Source organism: Balaenoptera borealis (assembly GCF_965194805.1).
Source record: "Balaenoptera borealis genome assembly, chromosome: 7".
In the NCBI taxonomy this organism is placed as follows: domain Eukaryota; kingdom Metazoa; phylum Chordata; class Mammalia; order Artiodactyla; family Balaenopteridae; genus Balaenoptera; species Balaenoptera borealis.
Window position 1 is genome coordinate 58225562 of NC_138864.1, and position 22487 is coordinate 58248048.

Sequence of the window (22487 nt, forward strand, 5' to 3'; positions counted from 1 at the left end):
GGAGATAAAAGGAGATAGATTGAAAGGGGATGAGAGGAAGAAGTCATGTACTCACAGGGTCTCCCAAAGAACAATCCAACCTGGGTATTGCCCGACGAGTCATGAAAGGGTTGCAGTTCAATCAATTAAATTCTGGACTGTTTACTCGCAGTCCTTGGGACAGGGAGGGGCAATCCAAGCCACCTCCTGCAGGGACCTACGCTGTATATTTATTGCCTTTTTCTGAGTGTGCTGGGACATGGAAAAGGTGGGGAAGTTATTGTTCTCTGGTTTTTTATTTACTGAAGAGAAAGTTATACATTATTAAAAAGTGAAACTGAGTGTGAGGTAAGTTCCAACCAAGGAGAAGAAAGTAACTAAATTTCCAAGAAGTTCTTAGTCATGTTATTAATAGTGATTTTACTAGCTTTTGCTAATTTTTACTCTGCTTCAATTTTGCTAGCACACATTGGTATTTACACAGACTAACCCATTTAAGCCTCATGACACCCTAATAAATATTACAATTGTTAATCACGTTTAACAAACCAGTAAACTGAGGCTTGGCAAAACTAAGTAATTTGGAGGTGGAGTTGCTGGTAGATGAAGTTAGAGTTGAAACTCCTTCAGTCAGTCTACAGAATCAGCATTGTCACTAGGCAGTTACACCTATAATGCAATTTCACACATGGATCTCAAAGACAATGAGAAATGCCACTGTTCAAGTTTTTTGTATACACAGTCAAAACAACACATAATTTCCAGGTTCAGAAATAGTTTTCCTTAATTAAATATGCATAAAGATGAGGTTGATTTACTCTCTAAGATTAGTACAAATCATTTTGTTTTCTTTCCAAGCTCCAACTTTCAAAAATTATATAGATTACATGGATATAGAAAAATTAATGCAGGTATACCTCATTTTATTGTGCTTCACTTTACTGCACTTCGAAGATACTCTATTTTTGACAGATTGAAGGTTTGTGGCAACTGTGCCTCTAGCAAGTCTACTGGCGCCATTTTTTTTGACAGCTTTATTTTTAAATTAAGATAAGTACATTTTTTTGACATAATGCTATTGCACACTTAATAGATTATAGTGTAAACATAATTTTACATGCACTGGGAAACCAAAATATTCATGTGACTCACTTTATTGTGATACTTGCTTTATAGCAGTGGTCTGGAATTGAAGCCACAATATCTCTCATATGCCTGTATTATAAAGAGCCCATGAAAATTGAGGTATTGTATTTTATCTAAAAATGTGTGTCAGATATTATAACAGAATAATGATTAATATAGAATACAAATTATGAAAAATCAATTAGTAAGTTCTGAGTAATATCAAATAATAAATTCATCAAGAAAAAAATTTCCGTCATTTACCCCTAGGTGAAAACGAAAATTAAACAGTAACGATTATTACTAGAGCCACCTTAAAGAAAATGTTACTAATGGAGACATTCAGCACAAGAAATAGTCCAACAAGTAAAAAATGAGTCTACATTTCACATTAGAAAACAAAAGTGAACCTGTAATCATAATAGGGAAGAAAATGTCCTTTAGCCATTAAGGAATCTGAATAAGAGAAATGTAAAACAAAAATCATTCAAATGGCATTTAATTGAGAACTTCATAGGTTCCTTGTGTGGTTCCAGGAACCCTGATATTTTCCCTAGCTTCAAAAGGCAAAAGGTAATAATGAAAGAAAAAACTACATGGTAAATTGTACGGAACTGATTCTAAGTTGACTGAATAAATTCAGGCGGGTTAGGGAAATCAGAGATGGCATAAAGGAGAAAGCAGAGAAAGGTTTGAAAAAGGAAGTTAAGCACTTTCCAGATAGTGAAAAAAGCTTGATGAAACTCATGCAATTGGAATCCCAAGTTGGAAATTTGCTTTGCATGGAAAGTGATTAAGTTAGATTGGGAGGGATAAGTGCCTGGTCAGAATATAAAGGTCGAATTATGAGGACTGAAGTTCGATGATAACATTTAGATAAAGATATTAGGAAGATATTACTGTATTTTCTGCCACAGAGAATGGGAAAGTGGTAGTGGAATTTCACAATAAGTTAACTGAATTAGTGTAAAGAGGACACTGATGTGGAAGGAAGTTCTTGCAATGATAAAAAAAAAAATTGTTTTAGTATTAATTATGTTAGTGACTAGGGAAAGCAGAGCCAAAGAGAGAGTGAAGAGATATATGATGGCTGGAAATCAGAAATAGGAATACCAACTGCTTATAAGAGATAAAGAAGAGGAGATGATCAAAGGTGACTTTGGGATAATCCATCCCAGAGTCTAAATGGTGGTTCCAAAGACAGAAATGGAAGAGTGAGAAAAAACAGCACATTTTACAGAGGATGAACTTTTACTAACTTTGAGATGAGAGTGGAGCAATGAGTGTACTGTCTTTAAGACTGACAGTATTAATAAAACACTTGATAGACTTTGAGTTGTCTTTAAGGTAAAAAAAGAAAGAGATCTTTAAACCCTTAAACCATTAACATGCCACAGATCTCTGCTAACACAACATTTTATACCTTTATGTTAGACTAAATTACAGCAACAGAAAGATACTGGCAAGAGCAAATACTCATCGTTCAGATTTTATAGCCTACCTATTTCCGAAATGATGTAGTGAGATCTGTCTATTAACATGAGAGAAAGATGATCTAAAAGCAGTGTTGTACAACATTAATGTAATGTGAGCCACAAATGTAAGCTACATATATAATCTTAAATTTTCTAATAGCCACATTAAAGAGGTAAAAGAAAGCAAGATTAATTTTAATAATGTTATATAACCTAATATATTTAAAATATACTATCTTTTAATATGTAATGAATACATGTCATCATTACTTAAGTATTAATATATTTCTATACTATGTCTTTGAAATCTGGTGTTTATTTTACACTAAAGCATATCTCAATTCGTACCAGTCACATTTTAAATTCTCACTAGCTACATGTGGCTACCAGTTTGGAAGTACAAATACACAGTTCTTTGCAGAAATTCTGTCAACAGAGGAACAAAGATCAAAGACTTGAACATAATAACTTCAACATACAATTTAAGTGCAACGTAGACATAAGTAAAAATGAGTAACCTGGGCAGAATTTTAAAGCCGCATAAATGAAGAAAAAATAACTTTGATTTTAGCTTTTAAAGATCACCAGGAAAAAAAAAAAGCATTTCTTAACAGAAAAATAAACTTAGTATTTTCCTCAGTTTATATTAGCTATATTAAACATCAAGATTGTAGCATTTAATTGAGAAGAAAAAAAAAAGAAGCACCATCAAAAGCTAGAAGGCAACAAGAGACAACACCAGGAATGGTGGAAAAGCAAGACCAAAATCAACTAGGAATGAGGAAAATGAAGATGATGGATGAGCAAGTGGAGTTCATTAATCAGTAAGTTCTTATCTCTTTAAAAATAACACAAAAGCATGGAAGAATATTTAAAAATGTGCATAACTCAAAACAGATCAAAGACCTAAAAGTAAGTTATAAAATTATAAAATACTTGGAAGGAAACATAGGTGCAAATCTCTGTGACATTGGATTAAGCAACATATTCATAACAAAAGAAAAAATAGATGAATAGACTTCAACAAAATTAAAAATGTTTGTGCATCAAAGGACACTATCAAGAAGATGAAAAGATAACCCACGGAATGGGAGAAGATACTTGCAACTCATATAGCTGATAATGGTCTAGTATCCAGAATATATTTAAAATCTCTTACAACTCAACAGTAAAAAAGATAAACAAGCCAATTAAAAAATGGGCAAGAGACCTGAATAGACAGTTCTCTAAAGAAGATAAGCAAATATCAGCAAATATCCAATAAATAAATGAAAAAAATGTTCAACATCACTAGTCATTAGCGAAACAGAAATCAAAACAACAGTTATCATTTCACATCCACTAGGATGGCAACAATTTAAGAAAAAAAAAAAAAAAGGAAAATAACAAGTGTTAGAGAAGATGTGGAGAAACTGGAACGCCTCATAGATTGCTAGTGGGAATATAAAATAGTTCAGCCACCGTGGAAAACAATTTAGCAGTTCCTCAAAACTTAAACAGAGTTACCATATAACCCAGCAATTCCACTCCTAGCTATATACCCCAAAACACTGAAAACATGTTAAAACAAAAAACTGTACACGAATTTTCAGAGCAGCATTACTCATAATATACAAAAAGTGAAAACCACCCAAATGTCCATCAACTGATGAACGGATAAACAAAACATAGTATATTCATACAACAGAATATTATCCAGTCATAAGAAAGAAGTACTAATACATGCTGTAATGTGGAGGAACCTGAAAATATTATGCAAAGTCAAAGAAGCCAGACACAGACACACAAAAGGCCACATAATGTATGATTTCATTTATATGAAAATGTCCACAAAAGGAAAATCCATAGGAACATAAAGTAGATTAGTGGTTGCCAGGGGTTGGAGGAGTGGGGGATGAAGAGTGTCCACTTAACTGGTACAGAATTTCTTTGAGTTGATGAAAATGTTCTGGAATTAGGAAGGAGTGATGGCTGCGCATCATCGTGAATATACTAAAAACCGCTGAATTGTACACTTTAAAATGGATAAAATGGTGCATTTTATGTTATATGAGTTTTATCTCAATAAAAAACACAAAAACAAAAAACAACATACCACAATAGCTCAGAAATTCTGAGGAAAAATAATTTGCCAAGTCTTGGCAAACTCCATAATAGACTAGGAAATTATTCTATTAGAAGAGGGAAGCAAAACGGACAAACACTATCAAAGAAGTAATAGCAGTAAATACAGTAACCTATAGTTATACTACAACTATACTTGACCTATAATTAACATGCAGGTGAAATAGAACAATATACAAGAAATACAAGACAGTCTATTATGAAAACAATGAATCAGAGAATCCAAGAATCTTAGGTAAAAGCTATTAAAAATCAAGACATATTTTAAGAAGTGGTTTAGGGCCCCTGGCCATCTCCAGAGCACTGTTTCTGAATCAGACTCTCCCAAAGGGCTTGAAAAATGTAGATTCCTGGGCTCCTAGTCAGTACAACAGGATCAGAACCTCTGCAGGGTGTGGTCAGGAATCTCAATTGTCAACATCTTCCCTCAAGACAATTTTTATGCACCTTTCAATAGGAAAACCACTTCGGAGGTCTAGAACTCAAGACAAACATCCTTATTTTTTTTTTACAACACTATATACAGACTATACTATGTCAAAGTGACTATCAAGTGCATCCTTGATACGTCAAAAAAGTTTTTAAAGGCAGTGTCCTGACTGCTTAGAAATTGAAGTCTCCTCCCCTTCGCTGGGGAATGAAGGTAAGAAGTGGCAAGGGAGAGCTGTGAGATGGTTGAAATCTTGTCTCTTTCACTCCCCCAAAAAGTTAATTCCAAGTGCAGTCACTGTTTCACCCCATCTCAGGACTGGCTCTGGTCAGAGAAAAAGAGACTCACAAATTTTCATGATTCTAATAGTTGAACATAATGTACAAGAATTAGATTGCTCATCTGTGATTTAGAATAAAAAAAGAGTCCTGATCTCCTAACTTACAGCAATGACTGAAAGAGAAAATGGATTCAAAACAGTTTGGAAATTCTGATGGGCAAAGACAAAGAGAGCAAGAGAGCGAGAGAGCGAGAGAGCGAGAGCGAGCGAGAGAGAGAGGAGAGAATAAAGTGCTAATGATTTAATAAACTTGGACATGTAAGAAGAACTGTTGCACAAACACAGCTCAGGGGTAGAGGCTGAGAACAAGGGCTGGTGCGGGAATGTCTGGGTTCAAATGGGAGCTAGACTGTCACTAACTGGGTGACCTTGACCTGATTTGACTTCTCTGGGCCCCAGCGCCCTCATCTCTACAATGGGACAATAATATCCACCTTGTAAGGTTGTTGTGAGGACTAATGCTTTAAAAGATGTAAAGTGCTTATAACAATACCTAGTACATTATATATTTGCAATAGTTAAAAGTCTTTTTGTAAATCAAGATGGTCCCCCAAAGTTGCATTGTCTAAACCCTACAGTTTATAAGCCTTAAAGAAGTTACTTTAAATGAGAATAGAGACCTTTTAAAACCTAGATAGATTAGTTCTGTAAAGTCATATTCCCAATATCCTGCTTCATTTGCCTGAGTTCTTTGATTGCCTGCACACACCCACCCCTTACTTTCCCTCTAAAATCCAGTTGGAGGAATGACCAATAATAAAGGGAACGGTAATCTACCTCTCAAACTCCTTCTCTAGTATCTCTAAGTCCCTGATTATAAATGCTTATAACTTGTACACCTGGATTATTTATCATTGTTCACCCATAATTATACACCCACAATTGTATATTTCCATTAGTGGAAAAAAATCACAAAGGAATGCCAAATTTAAAAAAATGCTGTTGTCCTCCTATATATCCGTTGAGTACCAGGCTTCAAGAAAACGTTTAGTGTCTGAATTCCTTTTTAACATACTTTAGAAAAAAAGAAGTATGAAACAACATAAAAATTTCTTAAAAACTGTCTTTCTTAGAACTATGAAAAGTAGCAGTCTCCATTTCAGCAGCCACCTTCACCAGGGAGAAGGCAGCTCTAGGCTATCAGAAGAGGAAATCTAATGGTTATTCACCGCAGGTCCTGGCAAAAACTATTTTCCTGAAGAAGTTTCTGATATTGATGCAGTTATCAGTCCCTGTACATTTTGTAAATCAGATACACAGTATAAAATCATTATCTAATTGATTCTTCCAACTCTTTTTTGAGGATCTCCAGTACCAAGTTAATTTTGTAATTTTATAGTCCAAAGACAATTTTCAGGAAATTATGACTAGCATCAATGGTATTTCCACAACTCTGACCAAATTATCTAGTTTACCGCATTATGCAATGATAATCCATTTCATAATACTCAATGATATCAGCTCCAGAATTAGAGTAGCTTTACCTCATGTGACACTATTGAAGTTTAAAGAGAATCAAAGAATATAAAACAAATATTTTTAACCTATTGAACCACATACACAGTAACACATTATGAAGTACTGACGAGTAAGTTTTGCTTGCAACTGACCAGAAAAGGAAAAGGAACCCTTGGATGTATGTGGTCCGGTTCCCTTCACTTGAGTCAGGCTCCTTGTTCTTCACACTACTATTATAATAATTGTTTCCATATAAGGGGAGGTCATTTAATTACTCTTTTCTCTTTAAATTTATGTACTGTCACTTTATACTTGTAGGTCAGGTCCTTACTGTAATAGATATAACTATTATGATACACAGAAAATTATTCATTTTAATATTTTATTGAGTGCTTGATATATTCAAGGGATTATATTAACCTTTTTAAAAATAATTTTTTAAGTTGAGCAAAGTTAGGAACTGATATCTATTTATATAAAATTTTATATTTAGAAGTTGACATCAAAGATGATAACATACGAAAAAGGCCACGCGGGGAAAATAAAACTGCAACAAATTTTACATGTGTTTGCTATGTGATAATGGCTGATGTAAACAGGTTAAAGTCACTATCGTTGAATTTATTATTTTTAATGGCATTAGAAGTAACTGCTCGAAAGATCTTTATTTTCTTGTTTCAACAAAGAATGGCAATATATTTTGGTATATGAGACCTAGTGCATGAGCTTCAAATTCGATTAAATATATCAAGTTTACACAAAGCCATATGTATGAAAGGGGATCTTTTAAAAAAAACTTTATTTGAGAAAGGAAGAGACTTATAACAGAAGGCAAGAAGAGAAACATACAAACAATATATTTACAACACAAAACAAGAGATCACCTTCAAGGGTGTAAATTATAATAAATACAGTAGATTTTAAAAGAGACATTTATCAATTAGCTCTAAGATTATTTAAGTCCAGCTTTCCTTTTCACTGGTTCCAGGTAGTTTTCTTGATTAAATTCAAAGACTATCAAATTCAAACAATTAACGTCCACCAACTGTACTGATGAAGCTCTCTCAAATGACATTATAAAAAATAGGTTTTTTTTTTGTTTGTGATTACATATCTTTGCAGTAATATTATACAAAAGGCTGTTCAGCCACATGTTCCTCCCCAAATAAAATGTATTTTAAAAGATGCACTATCCCTTTTTTATGAGATTGAAAAAAGACTTTAAAGAAAATGTATATTTATGAGATGGGAAAAATAAACAATTTTATCTTAGGAATGTCATATTTTTAATGCAAAACAACTGACAAAAAGTCATTTTAATCTGAAGGAATATACTAACCAAAATATGTTGGTAGTAGGAAGTGTTGCCTATTACAGCTATTTGTCAAATTATCAGGACTTTCATTATATGGAAATGTTTTAAACTTTCTAACTTCTAGTTTATGTTCATTTAATTTGAATGGAGACTTTTTAAAAAAGGATAATGTATCTTTAGCAGTAACCTTTTTTAAGAAAGATTTTAAAATGTCACAGCAAAATGTAAACAACACGTGCCAGTAACATACAGTTGTACAAGGTCTACATTTGGCAAAACTGCTATATCTCCTTTGAAACAGGATACTACACCTTAAAATGCCTCGGATTTAGAAATATAAATATTTTAATAGAAAAAAACCTCACAAAGATTCTAGGTCAATTTGGATTATCCATATTAAAGGGGTCTTAATACAATGAATCTTTAACTAGCTTAACAAAAGTAAACCTATAAAACAAGGTAAACATATCAAAAGGGAGTATGAAGGAAATGTTCCAGTGAAAAGCTTCCTTAACAATTTCCCTACTTGTGGTGTTATTTTCTTAGACAATAAATCAATTCATAGAGTGCCCTTTAAAAACAGAGAGAGTAAAACACTATCCTCCGTTTTTTTTTTTTCCCTACATTCCTCAGTACATGAATCACTTGGACTTCCTGTTTCCACAAGGCATTTCCTGTTCAGCCTCATAGAATCAGTTTTCTGTAGAACAGCAGGAACCTGACAAAGAACTGACTTAAATAAACAGTCTACTGTTGCCTTCAAAGTTGTTTGCATTTCATAACATCAAAGGACATAGTCCTTCTGAAGGTGCATTATGTACAAGTAGATTCTTTTGTTAAACCTAACTTTCCTAATTTTTTATTTGCCAAAATAGTATGGTATATGCCGTGTCATTATGGAATTATATTAAAGAGATCCTAGTGACAATGATTATCAAACATGATACACCTTCTTCTTTTAAACATGATTTTGACTTCATATCAGATAATAATCACACCGTTACTATGTTTTCCACAACTGTAGATACAATACAGTATCTGATTGGACCATAATGCTGCACATTACTTCTTGCCAACATTTGCATCTGCTTCATTTGATCTTTTTCAATAAACAATGTCATCAAATAACACAGGATAAAAACGAAATGAGCAGTACTAGGTGAGACATAATGTAATATTTAAAATAGTGCTGTGCTGTACTTTGCATCTATATATTTAAAACCACCTCTATTCCTAAAATTTTCAGTTGCAATCTATACAATAACCTAGGACTACTGGCATAGTAACCAGAACATTTCACTTAACAAAAAAGAGAGAGGAAGGAAGGGCTGACTACCTTTAACAGGGTTCAAGACTGTAGTATGATACATTATATACAACAATGTGAAAATTGAATTCTGCATATCAAAAAAATCAAGAACTAATAGAATGTTTCATTGATCAGACTGGGAAACTATATCCAGCAGTCACTGATCTCAACAGATAAACTAAAAACAACAGTGAGTTCGTTTTCCTTAGAAGTAATTGGTGGGGCAGGCTTTGGGATGAATTAAAACCCTATTACTTGGATACTGATGTAGTATAATTTTAGTGTAACAGGTATTTCCTTACCAGTAGAGTTTCAATGAAACCTTGATATCTATATAGAGATCAGTATATAGAAAGATCTATATAAAGATATATCTGCATTAGAATCCTTAAACACTAAAGTCAAATCATTCAGAGATATAATCGGATAGGAAATTATATCCATTTACCAAAACCTGCAATGCATTTCATATTCAGATAATGACTTTAATTACAAATCCTGGAGCTAAATCTTTGCCTATTACCTGTTGCATAAAAGCAGCCTGCTCCCCAGATTCCATTTCCTGGATCTGAGCATCTTCATCACTGTCCACTGGTTCCTCCTTGACCTTCACAGCCCCAACTTGTCCCAATGTGTCATCCACACAAGCACTGCTGTCACTCCTAGTGCTGTTGCCACTAGAGGGCGCTCTGTCTTCCTGCATCGCCTGGTCCCCCTGAAGCTCTTCCTCCGCTTCCTCGAGGTGACTGCCCGGTTGCTTCAGTTGTTCAATAGATTTCGAAAGCAGCTAGAAGAGAGTGTTCAGGGGTTCAAAATTCAATAGTTCTTGGTGGTAACAGAGCAGCAACATACACTTTGATTTCTTATGACTCTACTTCAGTACACTCTGATATCTAATCTCTGAACATTCGTTTCAGAATGAATTTGTACGCAACAAACTTCCTCAGTAGTACTAAATCTGAAGCAGTCCCATCAATTCCATATTGTACTGGTGTCCTAGACAGGGAATGAAGTCTTTAAGTGGTTTTTAAAGATAGACCACTCTTTTGGAAAAAAGTAAATAATAAACTTTTTCTATGGAAACAACGAAACTTTCACAATCTCATTTTCCAACAAATGGCAACCACTGTAAAGGACAGAAGCACAAATGCTAAGAGTTATTCTTGCCTATTAATTTTCCTATACCTAAATGGTCAAAGATAGAAGACCTTCCTATATACTTCTAAAACATGGATATACTGATTTTGAAATCCTGAACTTTAAAAAGATGTGGAATTAAAAAAAATTTGACAGCACTAAAAATGTTTTATAAACATATCCAAATGTAATTAAATAACAGGAAAGAAACAAGGAATTCTTTTTAATTTGAAAATTATTATTTAGACCTTTTATTTTGTAAATTAAATCATACTTAATCTTCAGAAGTGTATGAATTATAATTTTAAAAAATAATTGACAACACACCTAACTTAAACAATAGCAAAATGCCATAGTATAAAAGCTCAGAATATGGGGAAAAATTCTCAAGATGATTCCATCTCGTGTAGGCTTTTTGTTTTATTTGACAAGGACCCTATTGACTGATCATCTGCAGATCTTGAACTGTGTTTTCAAGAGTGGTTAGAATTTTCTGCTGAGTCAGTGCCCATGTAAGCAACACGCCAATTATTATAATGAGCAGCACGGTTAGAATACCACCACAAAAATCATGAATACAGATTTTTCTATGAAAAATTCAAATTTACCTCCCACTCACACCTAACTATGTTTTTAAAACCAAACACATACTGTAGAGTTAGAATACATAAGAACTCAAACTGTGCAGGGTGTCTTAACCTCTTAGATATTCCTCCAATCCTCACAACCTCAAATGGCCCTGCATATGCTGACAAAGCCTTTCAATTTCACTGTAGTAGAATTATCCTGGGAGTTTTCAACCATTTGTTCAACAAATATTTACTGAGTGCCAACTATGTTCAAGACACCCGGGTAGGCACTGGGAAAACAGCCACTGCCCTGCCCTCATGGAGCTTATAGTTTAGAGTGTTAGAAAGGCACCAAATAGATACATAAATTTGTTCTTCTTTTCAAGTGTGGTAAATGAAAAAAAAAAAGAAACACAGGGTGTTAAAAGAAAACACACTAGTTGGTATAGGAGGGGAAGTGTGGACTACTAAGGAAGGTTTCACTGAGGAAGGGCTGTGTTTAGGCTGAGACATGAAAGATGAAGGATGGACAGGAGTCGTTGGGTGTGTGTAAGGAGTGGGAATCAGGGGAGGGACCACTTCTGGCAGAAGGCACAGTGTGTGGACTGATAGAGGAGCCCTGTGCATTTGAGCCATTGAAAGGCCAGTGGGGTTTGAGCACAGGAAGACGGGGAGAGGAAGCTGGAAGACGATTTTGGAGAGGGTAACACAGTTTATAATATATTTGGGTTGTGAATAAGCTTCTAGAGAAATAAAATATAACTTAGGATAAACCACATATAAGACCTAAACATCACTAATCCTAAACTAGACATGATCAAGTGAAGAGAATACATACCAATCAAAACTCATATCAAAATGAAGACGGTAAACTTAAATATTAATTTCCTTCATGCTTACAATCTAACGTCTATTGTTCCTGGACATTCAGTATAAGGAGAACATTCATCCCACCGTGCTTTAAGTGTTTTTAAGTACTTTTTAGGAAACTATCTGCAGCACTTTTGTACCAATTGTGAACACTTATCAGCTCTTCTTGTCTTAAAAACATAATAACTTGAACACTGCTGAGATTCTGGAGGAAAGAGACAATGTAATATTCCTGAACTCTGACTACACAATTGTAAAATTCCATTTAATTGGCTAGGGGAAAAAACATCTAACACCACAGAAAACAAGCAGGGTTTTAATTGAAAAGCTCCAGTTTTAGCTGGGACACCAGGGATAAGAACATTAGGTGACAAACACCCACTCACTTTTCAGAGAGAGAGAGAGAGACAGAGAAAGAGAGAGAGAAAAAAGAGAGAGAGAGACAGAGAGGTCATCAGCCAGGCCTGCAACTTTGACCTCCATCACTCACCTAGAATGACATACAAGAGCAGGTTAGAGGATTTTGTGGGGAGAAGAGATTTACTTAGAAAAAGTATTAGTCAGGTGAAGGAGAATGCAAGAGCCCCTCAGACTATCCGCCAGAAGACTGCTGCAATTCATCTTATGGATGGATGGTTACCGAGCTGTAGAAATTCTCCCTCTCGCTACCAAAGCTTAGCTGGAAAGGTCCCCGGGAGCTAGCTCATCAGAGCTGATGGGCCAAGGATACTGGTGGGTCAGAGACACCTCCACAGGGTGGTCAAAGGATCCTGCCCATAAGAGCCTCTGTGAGGGCAAAAGAAAAAAACTCTATGGGATGTGTAGCCACAGGACAGGAACTAAAGGCCATTCATGAAAGGTCAGCCAGAGAGCACATGACCAGTGTCCAGGAAATGCCACGTCAAAAGTTCCTGCTTCCTGTGGGTGACTCTGCATCTTATCCAGCTTCGGGATGTTTGACTACAGGGAGTATTTAATAACCAAGAGGAAGTTACAGATGCCACCCGCTAAGTAAAAAGACTTTTCTGTTGCTGTTTCTCTCCTCAGCTTCAGTTCCAGCATGGCCTCTCACTGCCTTGACCCCCTAACCTCCAATGGTCTTGTCCTCCACCCCTCAGCTCTCAATGACCTGGTCTTCGTTGGTAACTGTACACTCTTCCTAAACCTCAATTTCAAACATCATTTCTTTCTTCTGGCTCACCCTCAGAATATTCTGACCCCAATCATTCCTCACCTCTGGAGGGTCTTCCAAGCTACTGAGCCTACCACATTCTCACTGCCCATCACCGCCTGCCCTCGTTCCCCGACTTCCTTCCTTGCTGGACTAGGTTCCATTCTCCATCAATAAAAATCACTCGCTTATTATCTTCAACTCCCCTGCCCTTTTCAATATGGATTTTACTGTATAAGTAAGACTTCTAACCTTGGTTAATACTAAATCCCTGCCAAACCCAAGCAGCTGAATAAGCTAGGAAACAAATAAACAAATTACAGTCATGCTGAGTGTTTTTCTTCAAATTTGCGATCACAACCCTCAAACGGACCCTCAGTGCTGCCTGGAAATCCTAGTACATTTCTCTAGTTAATTTTCTCCCACTCTTTCAATGACTATTTCAAATTACTTCCTCTCTCCTCAAACCTCTAATATCCAGACCTCTTCCTCACTCCTGCTACCTTTGCTTCTTATTTCGGTGAGCAAATAGAAGCATCACCAGAGAAACTCAACATTCTGCTACCAAGCTGTCCCACTCACTCTTCCTCCTGTTACAGTGAAAGAAAGGTCTGCAGCCCTATCTTAGTCAACCCCTCAGCTTAATGCCCTGGGTCCTATCCATTCCTGCAGTTATCCACTCTGTCTTCCATCACTCATTTCCCATCTCTGCTGGAGTACTTCCACTTGGACACCTTCAGTCTTATGATCCATTTTAAATGAAACCTCCCTTGACCACCCCCCGCAAACCCATTATGTACCTTCCTTCACAGTAAAACTTCTTGAGTTATTTCTCTTCATTGTCTTCATTTCTCTTGTCCCATTCTCTTTAGAATTCTCGCCAACTAGGCTTTCATCCACACTATTTGACTGAAATCTCTCTCGTTAAAGTCAATAATGACTGCATAAATACCAAATCCAGTGGCACTTGAAATAGGATATTAGCAGGTGCAGTCAGGATGAAGCATTTTAGAAAAGAAAACATGACAAAATCATAGCATCTTTGAAAGTAAGAGATTGATATTACTAACAGTGGTGCAGCCAAAGACCAGACAAGATGTATGTGAATTTACTGAAATATAATTTCCTACAGATAGCAAATACGTCAAAGAAAATCTTTAATACTGACAAAATGCTGAGTGGTTACAGAATAAATCATATGTACATTTTAACAGAAAACCTTTAACAGAAAATCCGATCTGTTAATGTATTTCTGAGGTCACCAGAGTACCCAGAAATCATATCATTTAGTCCATGAATCACATTTGGTATTTACCACCTCACTGACATAGCGACATACATGAAAAGTGTGTATAACAATTTCCAGTGTACAACACAGAAACAATACTGTTTGTTCCAGTGCCTCTGGCTTCATCTACACTTCTGCTGGACTAAAGGAAACACGAGGGAGAAAAGTGCCAGAATGGATAATGCTGTGATAACTGGAAAAGAAGGTCTGACAGCAAAATGATCTCTTCCAAAGGCAGAATTCCTTACGGGTTTGTAAAAGAAATGTTTCTTGACACAAAACGGTGACTTATGAGTGGAGATCATATAGATATAAAATGTTGGAATTGTAAATTTTCTAATAACATTCTTCAAATCCTTATTTTATAGAGAAGGAATTTCATGCCCAAGTAAAAGCCGAGTCATCTCCAGAAAAGAGAAGACACCTAGAACTTTTTATACCCTTCCACTCTGCATTCTCCTCTCAAACGGCTATATTCCAATGACAACTGAATTCATATAAACAATTCCAATGTCTCCCCTGAGCTCCAAACTTGCATATTCAGCTGCTTACCTAACATCATCACTTAGATCTAAAATATCCAATAGGCATCAGAAACTTTAAGTAGCTCAAAGATAACCTTTATTCCCGTTGCACCCAAATGTATTGATCACCTAATTTTTCTCATCTGAGTAAACAGCATTACCCAGTTGCATGAGTCGAAAATCTAGGATTTATCCTTGTTTCTCTCTCACTTGTCTTCATAAATATCTGAAAACTTAATTAGTGCTTAGCAACAAAGCTTTGACACGTTTTTTTCCCCAGGTTATGAGGCGAATGCCAGTATCCACGTGAATAACAACTACTACTTTTTCACCATTTATGGAATAAAACATGCTCTTTGTGAAGTTTCAAAAAATACAAAAGAAATAAATGGGATCTCCTGGAGACCGTTTTGCAAAATGTAAATGCACAGAGGGAGTTAACCTACACTTATTTTTTTTAGATATTTGACTCAAGCTGTTTTTATTTAAACAGTCTAATTTGCCGGAGTGGAAAAATTAGCAATAAACATCAAGAAAATCTGCAAACAAAAGTCACAGAAAACCTGCCTGCCAGGTTTGACGTATTTCAGATTTTTAAAGTGAAAAGTTACTTGCTGTTATTTGTAAGCTTCTGACTATTTACTAGGAAATCCAGCGTTGGGACTATGTTGTGTTCTATGTGTTTTTGAACTACAAATGTGACCATTACGAAGAAGGTATGAGCAAACCCTTTTCTAATTTGTACTGTTGCTGAGTGGCCCCAGCTGCAGGGAGAAGCTGTCTGCTTACTCTCAGTGGGGTGGCAGGGTCTCTCTTTGGTTGAACATCTGGAGGTGATCCCCCAGCAAAGTTGAGCTGTTGCCTTGCTGGCTAGAAAACACAAGAAGAAACATCTGTGTGACAGATAAATGTGTAAGCCTGCGTGAATCTCGGCTGAGGCCCCATCTGTAAAACACACTGTGTGTCATTCGTCTGACACCAGGTGAGTTACTTTGGTGGGGAACCCAGCTGAGATGAAGAAGATGATGGCTGAGCAGCTTCTTCTGCTCCTTTTATCTGGGCTTCTCCTCATCTGTCAGCATGTCTCTGTATTCTCCATGCTACTGTACAGCAATTGTACCAAACGCTAAGAATGCTGCAGGCGGTCCATCACCATTCCGGGTTCGCAACACACACACTATACACACTTATGCTGGAGATTTTATAGACCAGATAGCATGATAATTTATCCAAACTGCTCACAGCTTCAAGTATTATAACTCGGCTCTTGAATTCTTATCAATCCCTGCTAGGGTCATAACTATAGCAAGTCCACAATTTCAATGTTTGGACTTTGTTATATTATATGATGTTCAACATAATTCCATGCTGAACATCATATAATTTATTGGCAAATGGTGTAAAATTCATTAAATAATATTTAAAGGCTGTGCTGCTAATCTTTACACATTAACCCATTTAAGTCCATCTCTGTGTAAGTTACATTGTTTGATAAAATTCTAGAAACCAACATAAGCATAGTGCTTTTGAATAAAATAGCTTTAAATTTTATATTTTTAACTTTAGCCACAGAAATCCTTCATGTCCCCACAAATATCTTCAGATATGGAATATCAAACTAAGAACAGGAGTATATAAGGAGTAAATCTGTTTCTGATAGACATCTGATTTTCTGAAATTGTCAACAAACCATTCAGCACGAGTGTTTGAATTAAACCATGCAAAATGACCTTCAACCCTATTCATCACTTCCTTATTTTGCCTCAGATTTTAAGACAGATTTTACTTGGGGAATGGCAATAGCATAAGTTTTTTCTTTTTCTTTTAAATAAATGTAAAATACTTCTTTTGGAAAATAAAACCCTTCCCTTAAGCTCCAAGGAAACTAGATTTAAAAATAATGATAAAATTCTGCCTCAATTCACAAATAGATTAGGTATGTACCAACTGTTCTCAAAAACAACCAGAGCTTGGAGGGCTTTCAAATCAAGAGGTCTACTTAGAGAAGAACTCCGACTCAAGCCAAAATACTACATGTCATTTTGCTTCTGTGCATTTTAGGGAAATAACCAGAAGAACCAAAGTTAAATAACAAGAGAGAAAGATTTTCTAAGTACTGGTCCATTATTCAGATAAATTCAAAGTCTAAACTGAAAAACACCCTTTCTTGCCAATATTGAAGAGATATAAAATTAATCTAGGGATAAAATGAATTCTTAATAAAAATGCGTTTATTTTTATAATGCTAAATGACTATCCAAAACAATGCCAACAATTAAAATATCCTTTCTTCTGCTCTCAAAACATCCTAATATTCCAATAACTCAATTATGTGTTCACTTCCAGAAAGGAGACTGAAAATTTCCTCCTCCTGGCTAGTTAGAGAAAGTTACCCACCCTTTCATTCATTCAACAAATTTTTACTGAGCACTTGCTATGTGCCAGGACCTGGGAAGAGAGCGGTCCATCAGGCAAGATTCTGTCTCTCAGGGAGAAATAAAAAATAAGTAACTGAAGAGTGGAACTAAATGTGATAGGGAATAATGGGGGAAGGAGTGAGTGTCTGTGTCCAATTTGGATGCGCAAGGAAGGCCGCTCTGAAGAGGTGAGGTTTGAGCTGAGAGAGACTCCAGTACCAAGGTCGAGTCATAAGAACACCTGGAGGTCGAACATTCCACACAGAACTGTGGCTAGCAGTTCATTGCAGGAGATGGAAGGAGACTCCTCACAGACTGGAGAGAAGGCCAACGTGGTGGGAGCTCAGCGAGTACGGGTAGGGAGTCGGATATAAGGTCAGTGACGGGGCAAGAGCCTGTGGGCCATGAAAAGATATTTTGATTTTATCCTACAAACAATAAGGAGCAACTGGGGAGTTTTTAGGAAGCCCTTGACATGATTTGATTTGCATTTGTAAATGATCTCTCTGGCTGCTACAGAAGATTGGATTTAGGTGGGCAAAAGTGGAAACAGGAAGACTGGCCTTTCAGAACATAAAATCCTCAGGAAGAGAGTGTAACAAGAACTATTAGGGGCTTTTCTTAACTAGAACACAAATGAGCTATTTTTCCCTCTTTTAGAGCACTGTGTAATTTTATGTCCTTTTATATTACATAATAGGATTTTTCCCTGATAATCTCCTTCCTGATCTTCAGTTGACAGTATGTTTTCTTTTAAAGTTTTCTTTTTTCCTTCTTTAAGGGTAATGAATAGAGGCACAGTGAGGAGAGGCATGCTTATTTTCTTTGCTAACTCTTGGTGATTTTGGACTGTGGCTCAGAATAGACAAGATCTCAAAGCCAGGGAGCTCCTGACCGCTTGACTCATAAACATCTCCCTTTCTCCCCTCAATCCCTTGCTTGGGTAAACTGCATAGCAGTGCAAGCGCTACTTAAAAAAGACAACCAAGAGTAAACCCCAGACAATAATTGCCACATGGAAAAGTGGGCCCAGTGTAGCCAGACTTTTCAATTTTTCAGGCAATGCCAGAAATCCAGACTTGTATTTGAAATGATTGACCAAAAACTTGAATGCTTTTTAAGACACCAGGCAGGCCAAAGACATCAGTTCAATGGAATGGATCCAGTCCATAGACTATCAGCTTGTGACCTCTGCAAAGAATCCCTTATGTCTCTTCTTGCTTGAATGTTTTATGGTTTAAATCATTTAGGGCTGATGTCTGCATGCTCTTAAAATACACCATCCTTCATACTTGGGATTCGTTTTATGTTCCCTACATGGTCAAAAATTCAAGTACTTTGCCAGGGGTTGGAGGTAGGAGTATGGATTGACTACAAAAGAGCAACACAGGGGAATTTTGGAAGTTGAGGGAATTGTTCTATATCTTGATTGCAGTAATTATATGACGATATACATTTGTCAAAACTCATTCAACTGCGCAGCAAAAGGAATAAATTTTACATTGTGTGAATTATACCTCAATAAAAAATTCAATAACTAACCATAATATTGTTCCAAAGAGAAAACAAGGTCAGCTTCATGATGAATACAAAGATGCAAGGAAGAGCTGGAACAAAATTTAGTGGTTTGGTTTACGACAAAGTAGCTTGATGCAATATTGAGGCAAGTGAAAAATGTGTGTCTTAGAAATATTCTACACTTCCAGAAAGCCATTTGCATTAACATAACTGGGAAGATATAACTCTTAGTGCTATATAAGAATATAAATACTGTGTTAAATGGAAGGATTTCTTACTATGTTTACAAAGCACTTTCAGTACATCCTCTCATGTAATTCTCACTATAAACCTCTCAAGTGTGCAGATTAGAGCATTAGTGGATAAAGAGGTATGACACTTTGGCCAAAGTCGCAAAACAAATAAATAAGTGTGCAGGGCGTCAGAAACTTCTCTTGGAAAGGCTATCCAGCATTCTAGATTTTGCAATTCATATGAACTATGCATTCTGTAGAACTATCTTTGATTAAAATTATCTATTTGCAGGTCTATGAGCCATTCAAGGGGAAAAACATGCCTTCTCTGTTTTCACTTCCAGGATGCAGCAAAATAGTTGCTAATAAATCTTTGTGGAGCACCAATTATTCCATGCCAGGAAATTATTTTTTAGAAGTGAGTTTTTATTGCTGGTTGATACAACTAAGTTGATAGCAAGAGAGTAACGATATATTTAGGACATGGGAGCAGAGCCCTGGATGCAATTCTGCCTGAAGGAATGGGAATACTCCAGACTGTATGACATTTCAGGGTCACTATAATCCCTCAGTCTTCATAAATATTTAGAGAAAGAGCAGAAAGATACAGAGGAAAAAAACCCTAAAATCAGGCACTTATAAGCAACCAAAATCTGTAACAAAGAGACTGCTACACATCGGTGGTTTTCATGTCCACAAATCACTTAGTTATATTAAAAATTCCTTAGTAAGACTTAATTATTTCATTCTGTCAAATGAAACTATTTGTCAAGGTTGGGAAACAACCAAATTATTTAGCTTCCCTCTCCTTTTGAACTCCTGGAATCAACATCAGTCAAACCACTCACATGGCCTAATTCCCCAGATATTTTTCTTTCCCCTATTTTCTTACCTCATAGTCATGTCCAACTATTGTTTTTCTCATTCAATAAAAGCGTCTCTGACTAGATTAACAGTGCAGAGTGAAAGGGAAAGGTCGAGGTCCTTCCCTTGGTCTTCAAGTTATGAAAGCAGCACTGGGAACGTTTATGAATGTTACACATTAATCCACTGAAATGGTCATTTAGTTTCTTTTCCAAACACAGGATTTCATCACATCTAATAATAAAGCAACAAGCCATTTTCTGTATATTATGAACCATCAACTTGTAATTATATAGTGAAATGCTTCTATATGAATTTTCTATGATGATGTAAGCCGGTATTGCAGCATAAGTAGTTTTTTTTTTTTTTTTGAAGCCCAATACATACCTACAAGGATCTATTTACATTGGGCTAATCATGTCGAAATAGCATCTATTTAAGGGTAAAGTCAAAGTTTCTTTTATAAACCTCTATAGATAGATAAATAATCTAGGAGGCTTTTTACTGTTATAAAATTAAGACTGCCTTTCAATGCCTGCTAAAGTTTTTGGACATACTATCCATCTAATGGGCAAAATGTAATCCTAAATTGGTGATTAAAGACTCTGCATGGAAACAAGCTGTCAAATGGATAGAGAGAAATTAAACCTGACAACAGTAATGCCTACTTTCCTAAATGAAAGCCCAGTTCAAGTTTCTACTCATCCATTTTTCAAAACTTAAAACAAGGCATTTTCCAAACCACCCATAGATGAGATGCCAACATTTGCATTTCAGTTGAACTTGATGAAGTCAGTTGACTTTCAGCTTCAGGCTTGCTCAGAACTCCTGTGACAAGATGTTTGCCCAGTCTAAAAAATATGGCAATGGTACAACACAGAAGAAAGGAATGAAGTGTGGCCTGGCTGGAGTTGGCTCTGTACTGCATTCACACTGCATTGCTGGAAAGTCAACAGGATATCTGAAAGTCCCACCATTGGGTCCATATAAAAAGACATACAAGTGAATAACTGGATGGAGGGCAATGAGTGGAGAACTGGGAAGCAAGGTCAGGAAATGGGATTTCTCCTTCCTGGCAAATCCAAACAAATAGCTAAAAAATAAGATAACCCTCCTTTTTTTGGTTTGTTTGCCTTGTTTTTCATTGTAAGTTTCCTACTTTTTGGCAAAAATAAAATTAGGAAAATCTTGTCTCCTGCTTAGTGATAAAAGCAACATTGAAATCATAAGCCTAAGTTTACGTTAAGGACAGGCTTTTGTGTCATACAACCTATGTCGGAATCCCAGCTCTGTCAACTACTAACCTAGCCACTTCAGTCAGCTTACTTAAGCCCTTTTAAATTAACTTTCTTGATAGTAAGAAAAAAAGTGTGCTTATAGTTTGAGAAGATGATACACATAAGAATGCTAGCATGGTGTCCCAGCTCATAGAAGATCCTACACATAAAAGAGAGCTGGCATCATTTAAATGATCCTATCCCTAAGTTCCCTATGGGAAAGGTTCTGGAAAGATGCATGTTGTATAAAAGATGGGGAAGAAAAGATACACTAGGAGAAATAGGTGTAGCAAAAGAGCAAAAATTGGTACATGGTCCTTACCTAATTATCCTTAAAATATTAATCTTCTTACAAGTAAGGCATGGATAGAAATACTCTTATTAAAATAAACTAATATGAAGTGTGACTTCAAAATATGTAAACTCTTTGGATTGTAAATGTCTGTATAATTGTTGTTCAAATTAATTTCCTTGGGAAAATATACACTTTGCTTAATAGTGCACAAAACAGTTATATTTTCGTGCTGCCTTCAGGGATACTTTATAAGGAAAAATACACACACACACACACACACACACACACACACACACACACACAACCATGCTATGTTTGTATGTGACCACAGGCATGAAAGAATATTCTCCCCTGAGTTGCTCTGGATGGATTACTGGGGACAAGGAGTGGGTATGAATCATGAGGGGTTATGGAGAAAATGTAACATTTATGTTAGAAAATTATGTCAAGAAAAGGAATACAATAGATACTACTCAAATAAAGGGTCAAATTCTCTTCCAAAACTGATGAAAGCTCCCCATTAGCTCCATGCCAGCATTTGAGCTTAACTATATTCATGCCTTGCTTATGAGACATAAAATCTACCTGTTTTAATAAGGGCAATGTAGGACATCTGCCCGCCCTCCCCTTTACTGCTCTTGTCTTAGATATATTTTTATTATGATAAAATAGCACTCATGTCAAAATGCCTAAGTATCATAGTAATAAATATATAATAAATACTTATATCTAGAGTGAACCTTGACACGTATAAGATATCATCTCATGA

At 36.0% G+C, this 22487-nt stretch overlaps 2 protein-coding genes across 11 annotated transcripts in view; one reads left to right on the forward strand and one right to left on the reverse strand.

Moving 5' to 3' along the window:
• Positions 1-22487, reverse strand: part of HDAC9 (histone deacetylase 9) — a 999956-nt gene that overhangs the window by 374552 nt on the left and 602917 nt on the right. For 7 of the 10 annotated variants that reach the window (XM_082398355.1, XM_082398351.1, XM_082398353.1 and 4 more), the window contains one exon: positions 1025-10342. In XM_082398355.1, the coding sequence (XP_082254481.1) occupies positions 10028-10342 (315 nt within the window). In that variant the 3' untranslated portion in view covers positions 1025-10027. Of the gene's footprint in view, positions 1-1024; positions 10343-15903; positions 15985-22487 lie in introns of those variants that run through there. The other 3 variants (XM_082398346.1, XM_082398348.1, XM_082398347.1) reach the window with 2 other exon arrangements.
• PRPS1L1 (phosphoribosyl pyrophosphate synthetase 1 like 1) overlaps positions 1-22487 on the forward strand; it is a 753632-nt gene that overhangs the window by 66933 nt on the left and 664212 nt on the right.